This window comes from Oncorhynchus nerka, linkage group LG11 (assembly GCF_034236695.1).
Source record: "Oncorhynchus nerka isolate Pitt River linkage group LG11, Oner_Uvic_2.0, whole genome shotgun sequence".
In the NCBI taxonomy this organism is placed as follows: domain Eukaryota; kingdom Metazoa; phylum Chordata; class Actinopteri; order Salmoniformes; family Salmonidae; genus Oncorhynchus; species Oncorhynchus nerka.
Window position 1 is genome coordinate 43,855,046 of NC_088406.1, and position 14,612 is coordinate 43,869,657.

A 14,612-nucleotide genomic window follows, 5' to 3' on the forward strand; every position below is an offset into this window, starting at 1 on the left:
GTGGCCTCAATCATTCTTAATTGGACGAAGTTTGGAACCACAGACTCAATTTAGTGCTGGCCGCCTGGCCAAACTGAGAAATCGGGGGAGAAGAGGCTTGGTCAAGAAGGTGACCAAGAACCCGAAACACACTCTGACAGAGGTCTAGAGTTCCTCTGTGGAGATGGGAGAACCTTCCAGAACAACCATCTCTACAGCATTCCACCAATCAGGCCTATATGACAGTGGCCAGACGGAAGCCACTCAGTAAAAAGGCACATGACAGCCAGCTTGGAGTTTGCCAAAAGGCACCTGAAGGACTCTCAGACCATGAGAAACAAGATTCTCTGGTCTGATGAAACCAAGATTGATCTCTTTGGCCTAAATGCCAAGCGTCACGCCTGGAGGAAACCTGCCATCACCCCTAAGTTGAAACATGATGGTGGCAGTATCATGCTGTGGAGAACGTATTTCAGTGGCAGGGACTGGGAAAGTAGTTAGGATCGAGGGAAAGATGAACGGAGCAAAGTACAGAGATCCTTGATGAAAACCAGATTCAGAACGCTCAGGACACCAGACTGGGGTGAAGGTTCACCTTCTAACAGGACAACGACCCTAAGCACACAGCCAAGACAACGCAGGAGTGGCTTCGGGACAAGTCTCTCAATGTCCTTGAGTGGCCCAGCCAGAGCCTGGACATTCTGCAGAATATTTTTGGTACCCTTTCTCAGCGCTCTACAGACAATTCCTTCGACCTCATGGCTTGGTTTTCGCTCTGAGGTGCACTGTCAACTGTGGAACCTTATATAGACAGATGTGTGCCTTTCAAAATCATGTCCAATCAATTGAATTTACAGGTGTTCTCCAATCAAGTTGTAGAAACATCTCAAGGATGATCAATGGAAACAGGATGCACCTGAGCTCAATTTCGAATCTCCTAGCAAAGGGTCTGAATACTTATGTGAATAAGTTTTTTTTTTTTTAAATACATTTCCAAAAATGTCAACCTGTTTTCGCTTTGTCACTATGGGGTATTGTGTGTAGATTCATGATTTTATTTTATTTAATACATTTTAGAATAAGGCTGTAATGTAACAAAATGTAGAAAAAGAGAAGGGTTCTGAATATTTTCAGAATGCACTGTAGTCCAGGTAACCGTTCAATTAACTATTGTGTTGTAGATGAGTGAGTGCACACATTTTGCACAAGTTGTCACATAAATATAGAAATGTATGACATTTAACACCCCGCCCCCTGACTGGTCTTTGCCACCCCCTGTCTGATCATACAAGCAAGCCCACAGTGTGTCTGTCAAAAGCCATAGCACAAACACCCACTGGTGTTAGACATACACTAAAGTATGCTCGTTGAACATCTCATTTCAAAATCATGGGCATTAATATGGAGTTGGTCCCCTTTTGCTGCTATAACAGCCTCCACTCTTCTGGGAAGGCTTTCCACTCAATTCCATTCAGCCACAAGAGCATTAGTGAGGACGGGCACTAATGTTGGGTGATTAGGCCTGGCTCGTAGTCGGAGTTCCAATTCATCCCAAATGTGTTCGATGGGGTTGAGATTCTTCCACGCCGATCTCGACAAAGAATTTCTGTAAAGTGAGGTCCATTAATTTTGGAAATATGTTCAAGTATTTTCACGCAAAATAGAACAACATGTGATCGTAATTATGTTTTTGTCAAATATATGTTTGGGATTATTGCGGTCTACAAATGATTTATGTTCCGGACCCCTGACCATTCGCTCAAGAAGAAAATCGGCCCGCGGATGAATCTAGTTGCTGATCCCTGCTCTAGGGGTAAATTAGTTCGCTAATTACCACAACTTTAACTATAGCGCATATTACAATGTGAGAACAATAATACATCTACTGATTTTACAGCAACCAACATTTATCTTCCTAGTTCATACTCCATCACAACAATAAAGGCAGTAAAATGACCATGCATCTGTCATTTTGTTTGTGTAGGAACCAAAGTAATTTGAACCAATGTGGTTCCATCACGTTTACGCTCCTCGGTACATTCACGCCATTCGAAACGTTTGTCGATTATAATATAGTGCATATATTTGGCCATTCGTCTATATGCTCACAAATGAAACAGCCTAATTCAACAGATCAGTATGTCTCCAATGCATGTTTCAGAGACATGTCCTGTAGTCCGTCAGTAATCCAACTTCCCGTTCACGTCACCACAGCCCTTTCCGTCCTTTTCTCCCTCCGCGCGCTCTCTTTTCGGTCCACGTGCGGATGTCTTAGATTTTACAATCAAAAAGACCGCAATAAGAGTTTGGACCAAATGGCGGCATCATTCGAGCAGATGAGAGCTAACGTGGGAAAGCTATTACGAGGAATTGATAGGTATGGAGACTTGTTTGATAAATACTAGCTTAGCTAGGCCATTCAGTCTGCTACGTAATGCTAGCAACATGTGATTGTTTGAAATTATGCAGAAAGTTGCTTCTGTTTAATTTATTAGACATATCTAACGACGTGCAGGTGTCACAAACCTTTGGCTTACCTAATGTTACTTGTACACGTTAGCTAGCAAGGTACAACTGCTTGTACCGGTAAACTTTAAGCAAACGTTTAACCGCACAACAACATCCTTTAACAGAACAGCTGGTTGGTTGTAAAGGCAGATTGATTGGCTCCAACCAGGGTCCCTGGTTCGAGCCTGGTAGGTGCGAGGGGACGGACTAAAGTTAAAATTTAACACATGCCCTTACTGTTACAGTGTTTATGATCTCTTTCAGATACAACCCAGAGAACCTGGCAACATTGGAACGCTACGTGGAAACACAAGTTAAAGAAAATGCCTACGACCTAGAGGCCAATTTGGCTATTCTCAAATTGTGAGTCACCCTACCTCTTGACTGTGACTACTGTCACGTTTGTTAGGCTTGTAAAAAATAGTTAACTTATGTAGTTCCATTTTCTTGCTAGGTGGTAGGTAGCCCTTGATCATGACTCTCAGTTCCATTACACAAGAGTCATTGGACAAAGGCTTCTTCTGTACAGGGGAGTTTTGTTAAAAAGAGCCCCTGCGCTCAATAAGAAAATGAGCAGGCGTCGCTTGCGTCACGGTTTTGGAAGCATAAGGAACGTATCTTTCATATCAAAAAGAAATAATTTTCAAAAACCAAAATGTTAAATTGATACACCTTGATAGGGTTCCCACACGATCATATCTCCATATAACATTGCGTGTTTTCACAAGACAGAGGTTGACCACCTGTGCTAATTAGCTATCTAGTAGTGATGTAACGGTACACTGATTATCATAAGTAGCCGGTTCAAATATTTAAGATGCGAGTGCATCAGTCTGCGGGAGCCCAAATCGATCCAAATGGAACATCCATCGGCAAGAAACCCGACTCAAATAAAAAAAAATGCCTTATTCCCAAAATCCTTGAATCTGTTGTGACTGATTTGCTGCGTCCTCTCCTTCAACCTATCAAACTGTTACGCATGTATGAAATTGATCTTACAAGGCAGATAACTGTGTACAGTGCGAGAGACGCAGCTGCTCGCGACAATGAGCTGGTTTTACACTGTGCTAATATTCGTAGACTACATCTCCGAGTCACCTTCAGTGTTCATATTTTTGTAAAAAGGCTTTTCGCAATATTAAATCATAAGCTTTATTAATTTGACAACTAATGTAGTTTTCTGGGTCGTTGTTACCAAATAAGCTGTAGAAAATAGTGATTTCCCAGTGGCTGTGTAGGGTAAAGGAGTGGACACAACTGCTCACGCATCTAACTGCTGCTTGGGGCTTTTCGATTGCCAGGTTCACCGTACGAAATATTGAAACAGTCAGTGCATTTTGGGTTAATTTTTACAGGAACAGTGGTAGATGCTCGGTCTGCGTTATGGCTCGGCTCACACACTACATCATTCACACACAAACACACAGGGCCTCTCAGAGGAGTCAGGTCAGAGATCTAATTCCTGAGCTCCGTATTAATTTAGAATGGAAAATGAAAGTGTTTATGCAACATTTGTTAGTGCATCGCTTCCCGTTCCACTTATCAAATCTCACAGAATCGGTTCAAACCTAGTATCGTTCCTGTGTCGGAGCGCATGTATTTAGATGTGTATTGAATCATGCTTGTAAGGAGAGATGCACATCCCTACTATCTAGCATGCTCCCAACACCTGTGTGTAACTGAAGAAGTCTGGCAGAAATGTTTTGTAACTGAAAAATAATGTTGGCTGCTACTGTGATAAAGTAGCTTAATCACCCTGTCGTCTCAGATTTTGAAATGATGCTTTACAGTGAAAACAATACAAGCGTTTTAAGTTTATCGATATACTAGCAAAACATGTACACCTAGCGGCAGGTAACTTGGTCACGAAAATCAGAAAAGCAATCAAATGAATCGTTTACCTTTGAGCTTCGGGTGTTTTCACTCACGAGACTCCCAGTTAGACAGCAGATGTTCCATAAAGATATTTTTATATCCAAATACCTCTGTTAGTTTGATGCGTTATTCCTAGGAATCCACCGGAAATAACGGTCACGACAACGCAGACAAAAATTCCAAATTATATCCATAATATCGACAAACATGGCGAACGTTTTTTATAATCAATCCTCAAGGTGTTTTTCATATCTATTCGATAATATATCAACCGGGACAGTTGGCTTTTCACTAGGAATCTTGTTGACATCCCGTTCAATGGGCGATAGGAATGCATAGAAAGACAGGGGTTTCAAAATAAGTCACTTCCTGATTGGATTTTTCTCAGGATTTCGCCTGCAATATCAGTTCTGTTATACTCACAGACAATATTTTTACAGTTTTGGAAACTTTAGAGTTTTTTTCTATCCTAAGCTGTCAATTATATGCATATTCTAGCCTCTGGTCCTGAGAAATAGGCAGTTTACTTTGGGAATGTTATTTTTCCAATAATAAAAATAGTGCCCCCTAGCTTCAAGAGGCAGTGTACAGTAAGTGTGTATTTTAGCATTTGTGAAATTATTTTGATGTGATATGAAGGTATATGGCTTTGTTTCTAGAACCGTATCGTAATTGAGAACTGATTCACATGTAGATGGCATATTTTGCTTTTTTGGCTGCCAGAGCCAGTCTAACTATGATTCTTGGGCTAGCAGAACACCACTCATGGCTATATCAGTAAGAGATGCTGTTCTTGTTCCTGCAGGTACCAGTTCAACCCTGCCTACTTCCAGGTCACAGTGACGTCGCAGATTCTGCTCAAGGCCCTGACCAACTTACCACACACAGACTTTACTCTGTGCAAGTGCATGATTGACCAGACACACGTATCCTTTTGGAGCTCAGTATAATCCTGCAACAAGTACAATTTGTCCACTTCTGTACTCCCTGACATTAAACATTGACAATCGTTTAGGCTTGGGCAGTGTTTTATTTAACTAGGCAAGTCGGTTAAGAACAAATTGATATTTACAATGACGGTCTAGGAACAGTGGGTTAAGGTATACTGTATTCCCAGAGTATTTGGAAATGCCTACGGTATGTTTTTTTCCAATGCTGTTAACTATTTATTTTGAAATGTTTTATTTTAATATTTGTAGGTACTTTTTAAGTAAATACTTTCGGTCAACTTGTGCAATACGTTAGGAGATAAAGAATGTTCTTCATTTCAACTGTCAAGTTTTAATTATGAAACTTACCGGTAGTCCCCAGTCGTGGTTTTTGTTTTACAATTACACAATGATGAGGGACCGGAGCCTTGTGAGTTAATTGCTGTTGTACAGCACGCGATAGCTGATCTAGTTACAGTATGGAATTCACAACTACATGTTTGCTTGCTAGATATCTTAACTATTAAGTTAACTATCTAAAATGTGCTAAATGTTCTAGTTGTGCATTTGGTTAATTAACCTGGGCTTCCGAGTTGCGCAGCGGTCTACGGCACTGCATCTCCGTGCTAGAGGCGTCACTACAGACCATGGTTCGATTCCAGGCTGTATCACAGCCGGCCATGATTGGGAGTCCAAAAGGGCGGTGCACAATTGGCCCAGCGTCGTCCGATGTAAATAAGAATTTGTTCTCAACAGATTTGCCTAGTTAAATGAGGTTAAATAAATTCAATATAAAAAAAGCTAGTTAGCTAAGTGGATTTTGTTTGGTAACCGCAGATAATCCCCTCCTGGATCAAGAGCCTTGTTGTCAATATTTGTTTTGTGCTTGCAAAAAACTAGCTTTTTTTGTTGCTTGTATAACTTTGAGTTGGGATGTCTGTCCTGCAAATACTTTAGATCAGAGACTGTTCCAAGATGGCATCGCTCTGGGATGTCTGTCTTGATTGTCTTGTCCCGTGTGTATGTATTTATAATCTCAATTTCCATCTACGGACTGAACATACACTCCTGCAACCCGCCTCACACAATGTGGTACGGGTCTGCTATTTTTATACTTGAGAACCGGAACCCCCCCCCTTCAGAAGCTAACTAGCTTGGTTTCTCAAATGACTGCCTCGCCTGGTTCACCAACTACTTCTGAGTTCAGTGTGTCAAATCGGAGGGCCTGTTGTCCAGACCTCTGGCAGTCTATGTGGGTGCCACAGGGTTCAATTCTCAGGCTGACTCTCTTCTCTGTATATATCAATGATGTCGCTCTTGCTGCTGGTGATTCTCTGCTCCACCTCTATGCAAACGACACCATTCTGTATACTTCTGGCCCTTCTTTGGACACTGTGCTAACAAACCTCCAAACAAGCTTCAGCACCATACAACACTCCTTCCTTGGCCTCCAACTGCTTTTAAATGCTAGTAAAACTAAGTGCATGCTCTACAACCGATCGCTGCCCGCACCCTCCTGCCCGACTAGTATCACTACTCTAGAATATGTGGACAACTACCAATACCTAGGTGTCTAGTTGGACTGTAAACTCCTTCCTGACACTCATTAAGCATCTCCAATCCAAAATTAAATCTAGAATCAGATTCCTATTTCGCAACGAAGCCTCCTTCACTCATGCTGGCAAACATATCCTCGTAAAACTGACTATCCTGCCGATCCTTGACTTCGGCAATGTCATTTACAAAATAGCCTCCGACAGACACTCTACTCAGCAAATTGAATGCAGTCTATCACAGTGCCATCTGTTTTGTCACTATAGCCCCATATACTACCCACCACTGCTGGCCCTCACTACATATCCGTTGCCAAACCCACTGGCTCCAGGTCATCTATAAGTCTTTGCTAGGTAAAGTCCCGCCTTATCTCAACTCAGATATATTGCACTGGTCAACCCCAAAGCCAACACTTCCTTTGGCCGCCTTTCCTTCCAGTTCTCTGCTGCCATTGACTGGAACGAATTGCAAAAATCTCTGAAGCTGGAGTCTTATCTCCCTCTAACTTTAAGCATCATCTGTCAGAGCAGTATACCGATAACTGTACCTGTACACAGCCAATCTGTAAATGGCACACCCGACTACCTCATCCCCATATTATTACTTACCCTCTTGCTCTTTTGCACCCCAGTACATCGATCACTCCAGTATTAATGATCAATTGTGATTATTTTGCCTCTGGCCTATTTATTGCCTACCTCCCTACTCTTTTACATTTGCACACACTGTACATAGATATTTCTAATTTTCTTTTCTATTGTGTTATCGACTATGTTTGTGTAACTCTTTTTTGTCGCACTGCTTTGCTTTATCTTGGTCAGGTTGCAGTTGTAAATGAGAACTTGTTTTCAACTGGCCTACCTGGTTAAATAAAGGTGAAATATGTATGTGTAATGTATTTTTTTAAGTATAAAATGTTTGCAAAGCACTCATTAGCGTTATCTATGGGATATTACATGTACTTGTTATCATTGCTATCCTCCCGATTACAAAGGCTCATTGGGGTTTGAAAATAGCACCCCTTGTGTTCAGTGCTGGTATTAGAGAATGCCTGGTATTGCTCAAGGTCAATATGAAAGTATGGCAATTTGTATACCTCCCAAACCTATAATTTGTTTTGATTGATTTCTGGGGTTTGTGTTCGAGTAATGGTGTGGACATTAGTCTTATGTGGCCAGTTTGCGCTTTCCTTGACTAGCGTGAAGCAGCAGGAGGAGCGCCCCATTAGGCAAATCCTGTACCTGGGGAACCTCCTGGAGACCTGCCATTTCCAATCCTTTTGGGTATACACAATACATATCACTTTTTGTTACACCAGCCTTTTGCCCTGCTCATTTCACTCAACTTTCCAGTCATTGTTAGATCATTTTTGGGATCATATCCTTTTATCTTTATTTAACTAGGCAAGTCAGTTAAGAACAAATTGAAAATATGAATGACTGCCTAGGAACAGCCTGTTCAGGGGCGGAACAACAGATTCGTACCTTGTCAGCTTGGGGATTTGAACTGGCAACCTTTCGGTTACTAGCTAACCACTAGGCTACCCTGCCGCCCCATGGAGCAGTTCCAATCAGAACGTTGAGGTTCAAGCATGACAGTACATTGTGACTTGAACTGGAAATGGATGGCTGTGCTAATAGACAACCCCTATCCTGACTTCATTACATCTATATGAAATGTGACCTCCAGTTCTGATTGTATGGTACTCATTCCTTTGTCTGTCACTCAGTCCAGTCTGGAGGAGAACAGGGAATTCATTGACGGCATCACAGGCTTTGAGGACTCCGTGCGCAAGTGTGAGTAGAATATTTGGAAATCAAGTTTAGTTGCAGACTGCATAATATTGCAATTAACGTGATGATGGCTTGTTTAACTGCTGCTCTCTCCACAGTCATCTGCCATGTGGTTGGAATCACATACCAGAACATTGAGCATCGACTTCTGGCTGAGATGCTGGGTGACCCCCTTGGTAAGGTCATTCATTTCAAATGTATATATTTTGGAGAGTGCTGTCCTATTGATTTCCTTTCTTTGTGACTACAGTGTTAATGATCTAAGTCATATCCCACTTCCCCCTGCTCAGTTGACTTCCTGATCCCCATACAGACACACAGGTTAAGGTGTGGATGAGCAAGTACGGGTGGACGGAGAACGAGGAAGGGCAGATCTTCGTCTTTAACCAGGAGGAGAGTGTAAAGCCCAAGAACATTGTTGAAAAGATTGACTTTGAGAGTGAGTGTTTCCTTGTCTTGTTTGCTGGTGTCCAGTGATGTCGCTTTGTTGTCTGTCTGTAGTCACTTTTAGCATACATTTTCAACAAGTTCAACTTCCTTCCACCCTCTCCCCCTTGTCAGTGTAGCTTTATGTAACCTAAGACTTTTCATGGAAATACAATTTTGTTGACATTCTTTCCTTTTGTTTTCTCCTGCTCTCCTCTGTCTTCCTCTCCCCCTTTACACTCACTCCTGTGTTTTCCTTTGTTTCTGTCCCTCTTCCACAGGTGTATCCAGCATCATGGCCACATCTCAGTGATATCCAGACACATTGGCACAAACACCCCGACTGCACCAAAATTCAACCAGACAGAAGTACATATACCACAAACCAGCGTTTCACAATAAATGTTAATTATCCATTCATACGCAGGCCCAAAGTGTGCTGATCTTTTCACTGACTACATTGAACTACCCTGTGATGTAAACCTTTTTAAGTCCATTCCAGGATGGGATTTTTAAAAGTTTTAACCTGTGATAAGATATGGGTGTGCCTAAGGAGAGTGCTATTTAATCTTTGACTTGGCATGTCAGTAAATTAACACTGTCTGTATCCTTTTCACGCCTGTTCTGAGTGTGGTGACAAATCATCTACATTTTTGCATGCGAGGCCGAATGATCATTTGTCACAACTTCACACAAAACATTCCTTAGTCTAATTTATGAAAAAAGTTACACTGAACAAAAATATAAATGCAACAATTTCAAAGATTTTACTGAGTTACAGTTCAAATAAAGACATCCGTTAATTGAAATCAATTCAATAGGCCCTCATCTCAAGGTTTCACGACTGGGAATACAGATGTGTTGGTCAAAGATACTTAAAACAAAAAGTAGAGGTGTGGATCAGAACCTGTCCGTATCTGGTGGGACCACCATTTCCCTCATGCAGCGCAACATCTCCTTCGCGTAGAGTTGATCAGGCTGTTGATTGTGGAATGTTGGCCCATTCCTCTTCAGTGGTTGTGATGCCGGTTGAACGTACTGCCAAATTCTTTAACAGGATGTTGGGAGGTGGCTTATGGTAGAAAAACTAATTCAATTCTCTGGCAACACCTCTGGTGGACTTCCTGCAGTCAGCATGCAAATTGCACGCACCCTCAACTTGAGACATCTGTGGCATTGTGTTGTGACAACTGCACATTTTGGAGTGGTCTTTTAATGTCCCCAGCACAAGGTGCGCCTGTGTAATGATCATGCTGTTTAATCAGCTTCTTGATATGCCACAACTGTCTGGTGGATCAATTATCTTGTTAAATAGGAAATATTCACTAACCGGATGTAAACACATTTGTGCTCAAACTTTTGGAGAAATAAGCATTTTGTGCATGTGAAAAATTTCTGGGATCTTTTATTTCAGCTCATGAAACATGGGTACAACACTTTACATGTTGCGTTTTATAATTTTGTTTACTGTATATGACTTGGGTATCATGCAATGACTTAATCATTATCTCATGGGGCGGCAGGGTAGCCTAGTGGTTAGAGCGTTGGACTAGTAACCGAAAGGTTGCAAGTTCGAATCCCCGAGCTGACAAGGTACAAGGTCGTTCTGCCCCTGAACAGGCAGTTAACCCACTGTTCCTAGGCCGTCATTGAAAATAAGAATTTGTTCTTAAATGACCTGCCTAGTAAAATAAAGGTAAATTAAAAATCATGGGACTGCGAAGTGCGCACGTAAGCGACTCAACTTTCGGGAAGCTGCACAGGTGAGCTAATGTGCAGTATTAAGGGTCTGGCCATTTGACAAGGTAAATTTGTTCATGGATAGAAAAGTTGTTAACGGTAACTCCTGGAAAAATGGATAAAGCAATTGCTTTCAAAAAGTTGCACACCGTTTTAACTCTACAACAAACAGGCTATTAGTTTTGTAAGGACGTACAGAAATAATTGCGACAATGACTCCGGTCTCGAATAGGTTCAGCGGAGGCAACAACGGAAGATCTCAGTATGACATTGTTATAACAGTTAAAGTTGAAAAAATATACTAATTCATTAATGAAAATACTCTATTTAAATGGAAACCTCTCTTACATAAGTGTATGAATCAAACCATTGGACATACTGTGTTATGTATAATCACAAAACACTTGAGTGATATATTTTTGCATTCTATTTTATTTCACCTTTTATTTAACCAGGTAGGCAAGTTGAGAGCAAGTTCTCATTTACAATTGCGACCTGGCCAAGATTAAGTAAAGCAGTTCGACACACAACACAGTTACACATGGAGTAAAACAAACAGTTAATAATACAGAAAAATAAGTCCATATACAATGTGAGCAAATGAGGTGAGATAAGGGAGGTAAAGGCAAAAAAAAGGCTATGGTGGCGAAGTAAATACAATATAGCAAGAAAAACACTGGAATGGTAGATTTGCAATGGAAGAATGTGTAAAGTAGAGAGAAATAATGGGGTGCAAAATAAATACAGTAGGGGATGAGGTAGTTGTTTGGGTTAAATTACAGATGGGCTATGTACAGGTGCAGTAATCTGAGCTGCTCTGACAGCTGGTGCTTAAAGCTAGTGAGGGAGATAAGTGTTTCCACTTTGAGATTTTTGTAGTTCGTACCAGTCATTGGCAGCAGAGAACTGGAAGGAGAGGTGGGCCAATGAAGAATTGGTTTTGGGGGTGACCAGTGAGATATACCTGCTGGAGCGCGTGCTACAGGTGGGTGCTGCTATGGTGACAGAGAGCTGAGATGAGGGGGGACTTTACCTAGCAGGGTCTTGTAGATGACCTGGAGCCAGTGGGTTTGGCGACGAGTATGATGCGAGGGCCAGCCAACGAGAGCATACAGGTCGCAGTGGTGGGTAGTATACGGGGCTTTGTTGACAAAACGGATGGCACTGTGATAAACTGCATCAAATTTATTGAGTAGGCTATTGGAGGCTATTTTGTAAATGACATCGCCGAAGTCAAGGATCGGTAGGATGGTCAGTTTTACAAGGGTATGTTTGGCAGCATGAGTGAAGGATGATTTGTTGCGAAATAGGAAGCCAATTCTAGATTTAACATTGGATTGGAGATGTTTGATGTGAGTCTAGAAGGATAGTTTACAGTCTAACCAGACACCTAGGTATTTGTAGTTGACAACGGGTAGACGGATGTCTCACCTGGACAGTTATGCAATGCATGACAAATGCAGGTTTTGAGGGGTGTCATATACTGTACTAATCTTCAAGGTCTTATAGACGTGCTAAGAATCATGCATGTACTGTCAATAGCCATAACAATACACCCACAGATGCATATAAACTCAGAAAAAAGTAAACATCCTCTCACTGTCAACTGCGTTTATTTTCAGCAAACTTAACGTGTAAATATTTGTATGAACATAAGATTCAACAAGTGAGACATAAACTGAACAAGTTCCACAGACATGTGACTAACAGAAATTGAATAATGTGTCCCTGAACAAGACGGGGTCAAAATTAAAAGTAACAGTCAGTATCTGGTGTGGCCACCAGCTGCATTAAGTACTCTAGTGCATCTCCTCCTCATGGACTGCACCATATTTACCAGTTCTTGTCCATTTCTGGGGGGAATGGCCCTAGCCCTCACCCTCCGATTCAACAGGTTCCAGACTTGCTCTGAGGGATTGAGATCCGGGCTCTTCGCTGGCCATGGCAGAACACTGACATTCCTGTCTTGCAGGAAATCACGCACAGAACGAGCAGTATGGCTGGTGACATTGTCATGCTGGAGGGTCATGTCAGGATGAGCCTGCAGGAAGGGTACCACATGAGGGAGGAGGGTGTCTTCCCTGTAACGCACAGCGTTAAGATTGCCTGCAATGACAACAAGCTCAGTCCGATGATGCTGTGACACACCGCCCCAAACCATGACAGACCCTCTGTCACGGTTCATGAATCCACTGCCTCCTTTTCTCTCTCTCTCCCGTGTTTGTGTGGGCGTGGTTCCCAATCTCGGCCTGATTGTCTGCGCCAGCTGGAATCACTTATCTTCCCTTTATATGTTCTGTAACCAGTGTTTCTTGTTGTCAGATCGTTGTTACTTCCCTGAGGTTGTGTCGTGTGTCCGTGCTCATCTCTCGCCGCCCTTGTGTGGATATTCTGCTGTGCTCCTTCCTACCCATCCGGACACTCTCCCCTGGGTTTCTCAGCACGCTCACATAGGAGGATGCGCCCTAGTCCCTGGGTCGGATTCCGTCTGAGTACAGTCTGTCTGTCCTGTTGCTGCTGTAACCTGTATTCATTAAACCATCGTTGCTTGCATCTTGCATCCGCCTCTGTATTGTTACGCCCTCCACCTCCAAATCGATCCCGCTCCAGAGTATCCTTGGTGTAACGCTCATTCCTTCGACGATAAACGCGAATCCGACCATCACCCCTGGTGAGACAAAACCGCGACTCGTCAGTGAAGAGCACATTTTGGCAGTCCTGTCTGGTCCAGCGACAGTGGGTTTGTGCCCATAGGCGACGTTGTTGCCAGTGATGTCTGGTGAGGACCTGCCTTACAACAGGCCTACAAGCCCTCAGTCCAGCCTCTCTCGGCCTATTGCCATCCTGTATCTGTCCCGCAGGTGTGACGTTCAGATGTATCGATCCTGTGCAGGTGTTGTTACACGTGGTCTGCCACTGCGAGGACGATCAGCTGTCTATCCTGTCTACCTGTAGCGCTGTCTTAGGCATCTCACAGTACGGACATTGCAATGTATTGCCCTGGCCACATCTGCAGTCGTCATGCTTCCTTGCAGCATGCCTAAGGCACGTTCACGCAGATGAGCAGGGACCCTGGGCATCTTTATTTTGGTGGTTTTCAGAGTCAATAGAAAGGCCTTTTTAGTGTCCTAAGTTTTCATAACTGTGACCTTAATTGCCTACCGTCTGTAAGCTGTTAGTGTCTTAACGACCGTTCCACAGGTGCATGTTCATTCATTGTTTATGGTTCATTGAACAAGCATGGGAAACAAGTGTTTAAACCCTTTACAATGACGATCATATGTGGGTGCTATGAATTATCAGAGAGAACAGAAAACCAGCAGGCTCCAGACTTCGTAGGGTAAGAGTTGAATACCCCTGCCATAGCACAACACTTTATGAATACAGGCCCTGGATTGAAGACTTCTGTGTTAGGGCAGGATTAGGTCATAGTGATGTTATCTTCAGAAGGCTTAGCCAATTGTCATGGCTAAATGTGAAGGAAAAAAATGCCCTGGGCAATGTTTCCATACATTATGAACATCCAATCCCTGGACTGGACAGAGCCAAGTCTGTTAGGTTGTTTTTTTGTCATGAAGGCACAAAGGTCTCCTTGCCTACTGTATACATGTTGTATTCACTTTGTTACTCTCCATTGAAGATGGAGTCTTGGGTCAAAACGCCTGTCACCATAGATCTAGGCACTTTTTTCAGTTTATTTGTGGTAGGCCTAGTAGTGATCAGTCAATCTTAAATCATAAAAGCAACAGTGAGGACCGGTGGGTTAAAGTCTCTACACTACTTTAGATTATGTAAACAGAGTAGATTT

At 42.5% G+C, this 14,612-nt stretch overlaps 1 protein-coding gene across 2 annotated transcripts; it reads left to right on the forward strand.

The window, feature by feature from the left end:
- The first annotated feature begins 2,183 nt into the window (after positions 1 to 2,183).
- On the forward strand, positions 2,184 to 9,486 carry LOC115136936 (eukaryotic translation initiation factor 3 subunit K-like). 2 transcript variants are annotated; one of them, XM_029672858.2, is made up of 8 exons: positions 2,187 to 2,356; positions 2,752 to 2,850; positions 5,168 to 5,288; positions 8,051 to 8,128; positions 8,575 to 8,641; positions 8,737 to 8,814; positions 8,952 to 9,077; positions 9,346 to 9,486. In XM_029672858.2, exons 1-8 carry the CDS (start codon positions 2,295 to 2,297, stop codon positions 9,375 to 9,377), a joined length of 663 nt encoding a protein of 220 aa, XP_029528718.1. In that variant the 5' UTR covers positions 2,187 to 2,294; the 3' UTR covers positions 9,378 to 9,486. The 2 variants fall into 2 exon arrangements, with proteins under 2 accessions (XP_064880634.1, XP_029528718.1); XM_065024562.1 differs by lacking the exon at positions 9,346 to 9,486 and having other exon boundaries at positions 2,184 to 2,356; positions 8,929 to 9,065.
- Positions 9,487 to 14,612: the final 5,126 nt, after the last annotated feature.